General features: G+C 40.9%; 1 protein-coding gene across 1 annotated transcript in view; it reads left to right on the forward strand.

Annotated features, from left to right (window-relative positions):
* The window catches only part of LOC310797806 (adiponectin receptor protein 2-like), a 130,871-nt gene extending 125,249 nt beyond the window's left edge, over positions 1-5,622 (forward strand). Inside the window, exon 8 of the mRNA XM_083660241.1 lies at positions 3,407-5,622. Coding sequence (XP_083516367.1) covers positions 3,407-3,535 — 129 coding nt within the window. The 3' untranslated portion in view covers positions 3,536-5,622. The remainder of the gene's footprint in view (positions 1-3,406) is intronic.
* Positions 5,623-6,000: the final 378 nt, after the last annotated feature.

The following is a 6,000-nucleotide window of genomic DNA, read 5'->3' on the forward strand; positions in this document are numbered from 1 at the left end:
ACCTGGTCAAACCTAGTTTGACTCACATATGAGTCAGAATAGGTTTATGAGTCACAGGAAGTGTAAATACAATCAGAGCTTCCGATTGTATTTACACTTCCTGTTAGTCTCTCAAGCCAGACAGTCTCTTCTACATAAGGTGAATAGATAGATTAATAGCGGAGATATCGGCAAATGTGCTTATTTTTTTTATTTCTGTTGTGATTTTCAGCTGTAAGTGTAACATTTAAAGATATATACCGTAGTTAAACACGGTTTTCTGACCTATCTGACATTTGTGCTGTGCTTAGTTTATGTAGCCTAAGTGACTGTGTTCCCCTATTTGGTCAACCAAATATATCCAACAGCGACAGGCTAGTCAGAGTAACTGCTAGTTTTGGGTAAACTCAAGCTGTCATTTTCTTTAGTCTGTGGTCCAACAGGTAAATTAGGTCTCCAAACTAACGTTAGTGAAACTGTTGTGATATAAAAGCATAAAACCACATAGTATTACGGTACATATAAAAACATAAAAACAATGCAAGTAAACTTGGATAGTCGTTTACAGTACAAGCAGGCTAGGTGTACTGTACACCATAACCCCTCAGCACCTCGGCATTTCAAGCTACTTGATGCAAATACTAACTTTAATAAAAGTTGCAGAGATTGTTACAATCTCTGCTATAAAATCCATACCTCTAAGAAAACATTCAGGAACATTGAGCCAGTCAACATAAACAACAGCAACAGCAACATAAATACATTACTTGCTCCTCTCGAATGGAGACGGGGACAAAATAGTTTTTATGCCTCTGCCCGCGATAACCAGGCCGGAGGCATTATGGATTAGGGTTATCCGTCCGATGTTCGTTAACGCGATATCTGAGGAATGCCTTGACGGAATTTCATCAAATTTGCCTCAAACGTCAACTAGGACTCAAGGATGAACTGATTAGATTTTGGTGGTCAAAGTTCAAGGTCACTGTGACCTCACAAACGCCATTCCCAAGTTCGTTAATGTGATATCTCAAGAACGCCTTGACAGAATTTCTTCCAATTTGGCTCAAACATCGACTTGCATGCAAGGATGAACTGATTAGATGTTGGTGATCAAACGTCAAGGTCACTGTGACCTCTCGAACGCCATTTTCAAGCTCTTTAACGCGGTATCTTAGGAATGCCTTGATATAATTTCTTCGAATTTGCCTCAAATGTCCACTTGGACTCAAGGATGAACTGATTAGATTTTGGTGGTTAAAGGTCAAAGTTCAAGGTCACTGTGACCTTACGACTGCACGTTTCATGCTCGTTAACACGACATCTCAGGAACGCCTTGACGGAATTTAATCAAATTTGCCTCCAACCTCCACTTGGACTCAAAGATGAAGTGATTCGATTTTGGTGGTTAAAGGTCAAAGTTCAAGGTCACTGTGACCTCACGAACCCCATTTCCAAGCTCTTTAACGCGATATCTTAGGAATGCCTTGATAGAATTTCTTCGAATTTGCCTCAAATGTCCACTTGGACTCAAGGATGAAGTAATTACATTTTGGTGGTCAAAGGACAAAGGTTAAGGTCACTGTGACCTCACGAATGCCATTTTCATGCGCGGTGCGGTGCGGTCATTCTAGTTGTACCTGTTTTTCATGGCCAAGGGGACAGTTCGGCGAAGGCCAGATGGGAGCGGCTTGTACTCTGAGCTAAGAGGATGGGCACCATCTGAACGGATGGACCTAGCTTTTTTAAACAACTGCTTGTTAAAATGTGATCCAAATTACTAAATTGAACTCCGGCTATCTTAGAAGCCACTTTCACAATCTTCCCGAGGGAGTTCTTATCTTTACCAACAGATAATAGAAAAGGAAATAACAGATTAAATAAAAGCACTATAGAACCGTTTCATCAGAGTCCTATCAACCTGGAATTTAGTGAGTTTCCTTAGGCAAAAAGGCATTGCTGACCTTTCTTGCACAGCATATCAGTGTTTAGCTCAAATTTCAACTTGCTGTCAATGATGGTGCCCAGGTATTTATACTTGGTTACAAGGCCTGACCATTGACAACACTACTCTGGGGAACTGGGAGGGGTTTATCTAAAATCAACACAGCTCTTTTTTGTTTTAGAGACATTATTGAGTTGTAGAAAAGCTTCTACAGTTGGTTACATTACACCACTGCCCGGAAGATATTGTAAACAAACATTGTGATTCGGTCTATATAAGGAAGGAAGAAATAGCCTACGCCTTACTATTCCTCTCCAACTTCTTTGACTCATTACAGCTCATCTTTTATCTCTTTCTTCATCTCTCTATATCTCTATATAACCTTAACCCACCATACCTGCCAACATTAGGCTGTCAAAAAGAGGGAGAAGAAGAAAAATATCTGTCCAGTCAGAAGATCCTTCACATTGACAGGAAAAAACATTTTGTGTGGCCATCTGCCTCCAAAAGGCATGCGCGTTGCGATTTGTGTACGCCGCACACGTCTGTGGAGGAGCCTTTTCAGTGGATCTGTGGCGCCCTCTAGCGGGAGGCAAGGGGAGGTGCACTGACCTGCCAGTGTGTGTGCCACTGTGTAGGTATGGGGACGTGACACCAGTATCCGTCCATGGAAGCTCCATCAGTGATGTGATCCATTGATCTGTCAATTTATGCTGCCTTATTAAAAAATGCTCGCACTACCCTATCTGTAAAGGGGAGACTTGTAGGTATGGGGCGGCTGTAGCTCAGGAGGTAGAGCGGGTCGTCCACTAATAGCTTTGGATAAAAGAGGTCGGTGGTTTGATTCCCGCCTCCTCCAGTCTGCATGTCGACGTATCCTTGGGCAAGATACTGAACTCCAAATTTCCTGATGGTGTGCCAGCACCCTGCGTGGTAGCCTGCTGCCATCGGTGTATGAATGGGTGAATGTACCTACTGATTGTAAAGCGCTTTGGATAAAAGCGCTATCTAAATGCAGGCCATTTACCATTTACCATTTAGGTATCCATAGAACCCATTTTCCTTCAGAGATCTTGCAGTGAGAGCTTTGAAAATGACCATACCGGGTTTTCCCTTGCCAAAAAGTATCCTAACTTAGCGTTATTTACCCCCCTTCCCGACAAGCTACCCTGCCATGGTTGGTAGCAATCGATTAATTGGGTCTTCTAGTTTCATATGACATATGGACTATAAAACTGAGGCCCTGCTACAGCCATTTAATTGAAATTGGGAGATTAACGTGAGAAACTACCAATCAGGAGAACATCAGGAGAAAGGGTTAAAAATAGGGAAACTCCCGCGAAACACACACACACACACATGCAAACACACACACACGCACACACACACACACACACACACACACACACACACACACACACACTTTATTAACTAACTCTCTGTGTGTGTACTCCCCCCCCCCCCCCCCCTCTCTCTCTCTCTCAGTTCCATTCACACCAGTTGTTCCACATCCTGGTTGTGGCCGGAGCTTTCGTTCATTTCCACGGCGTGTCCAACCTGCAAGAGTTTCGCGCCACGGCTGGAGGGGGCTGCGCCGAGGACAGCGCACTCTAACACACACACACACACACACACACACTAGGGAGACGCTGATTCATATATATGCACACAGAATTACACACACAGTAATACACACAAAACAAGACATGGAAGAACACCCGCTTTGCCCCAAGCGAAGACCGAAGTGGCTCGTCCAGTGTGTGTCTGTGTGCGTGAAACCCAGGATGGCCATTACAAACTAGCGATGAGGGTTTTTCTGCTCTCTCTTGTCTGTCTGGCTGTCCATCCCCACTTCCTCTGGCTCTGTCGCTTCGATTATAAAACCACTTCCAAGACGGCGTGTTTTCAAATCATTTCTTTGAGACTTGATGATTTTTCTTCTTTTCTTCTTCTTCTTTTTTGAGTTCCAAAAATGAAGAGTTTTCATGGTTTGATTGAAGAGGTGTTGTAATTGTGGGGTAAAAAAAAAAAGACAGGCATTTTTTTTCTCTGAATGTTGTTTTCCAATTAACGTTTTAGAGCGTTCAAAAAGAAAAGAAAAACAGTATCATGAGTGGAAAATGTTTTTATTTTTCTTCCATGATGAGTTGTAAGGGGGGAGATGGGACTGAGGGTGGGGCTATATAGCCACTTTTAAAAGTAAAAAAAAAAAAGGGGGGGGAAATAGAACACTTTTTCCATGTAAATAAGATTTCTACATTTTGGGTTATATAGATTTGTATGAAATATCTATGAAAAAAGAACAAAAAAAGTAAGATGATGGTGAGATACTGAATAAGTAAATAAATAAATAAGTAAATAAATAAGATAGATGGATAAGTCGATTTACAGATGAGGAGATGTGAGAGGAGAAAGAAGAGATGAAATGCACATTTTGCTCAAAATAGTTCTAGCTGTGAGGTGCAGAGAGAGAGAGAATAGAAGAGGAAAATACAAGGCCTAACACTTAAATCTCAATAGAGTCTCTGATGTGTCATGTCTGGAGCACTGATCTCACATCAGACACCCGGGGCCTAGTGTCGAAAATCCAGAAGGAAAAAGTGCTGGCAACCAAATCCAAACCCCACACACACAAAGTTATCTAGCGGTTTCTGTTTATCTTCTCTGCCATTGTATCTAAAGATCTATCACTAACCTTAAATATATATATTTTTATTATTTTGTTATCACATTCTTTAAAATAATTTGTGCAATAACGTCTAGGATAACTAGATTTTATTATTATTATTTTATTTTATTTTATTTTTTTAATCAACGAGCCCCGGGTCCATCTCCATGAGATAGATTTTGAGTATTTGCAGTGTTGACACAGGATCCCTCCACCTCCTCCTCGTCCTCGTCCTCTGTGACTGCTGATTGAAGATAATAAAACTCATCTCCACACACAACAGTATGTCTCAAAAAAGCTTTTCTTTTGGATTGGAATGTGGATTGTATTTTATTTTATCCACTACTATATTTTGGTATCATTGCAAGCTTTAATTTGACTTCTTCCCTTTTTTTATTGTTTACTTTTAGCTGTTTCTTTGCTTTTTTGTTTTTGGGGCAAGATAATTATGAGAGGTGAGGGCAGAGAGACTCAGAGCAGCACCTCTCTCTCTCTCAGGCACAAAACCAATAGAAAGCCTCTTCAAAATGGTTTCACTAAGTTCATAAGAACTTGAAGGGCGATTGTCATAAGACGCATGAACGGCCTCAAATGTGCAGAAGTTTTTCCAAATATGTTGAAAGTTTTCTGGCAATAAGAAAAGTTTATCCTGCACCTGCACAGAGGAACGCCTAGTTCATGAGGGTCTTATATATTTCTGTGATTCCTTGAATTCATGATTTGGGGTTCCTGTTTGATGCATTTTGTGAACGGCAGTTTGAATTTGTATTGGAGTGATTGGTCTCAAAGACAAGCCTGCCCCTCTCCTCCTTTGAAGAAACCTCAAAGGAACGCGCATATTGCGCGTATTGTTCTCACCTTAGGATCCCCCCCGTTTCCTGTTTTATTTTTTCCCTTTAGTTTGTATTAATTTATTTCTCTTGGGGAGTGCATATTGTTATTGAAGCACACGTATCGTTCTAAGGGGAGTGTTTGATTGCAATAGACCTTTATATCTGCTGTATTGTTCTAATAAAAAGGTTTTTTGAATCTGTCACTGTGTCTCACTTGTGGTGGTTACTGTAGTGCACACAACCAGAGACTGGACATGAGGAGGTATTAATAATTTAACATGAAATATTTTGGTTTGGACAGTTTTGACCAGCTGTTTTTATTACACATATAAATGAAATGCAGTAATTAGAGAGGAACACGGGCCATTTAAATATCACAACATTTTTCAGAAGATAATGGAACCTGAGGAGACGCTGCAATCTGCTCAGCGCAACACAACCACTAGGTGGCAGCAGCATCATGACATAAAGCCGTTGCCTCTGGACACTGAATAGAGTGCAGAAACAACATTTGTGATCTAAATAAATGTTTTGTCGTACATTTGTATCAGAACTTTTATGCAAATAATAAACACTAA

This window comes from Poromitra crassiceps (assembly GCF_964638095.1).
Source record: "Poromitra crassiceps genome assembly, chromosome: 2".
Classification (NCBI taxonomy): Eukaryota; Metazoa; Chordata; class Actinopteri; order Beryciformes; family Melamphaidae; genus Poromitra; species Poromitra crassiceps.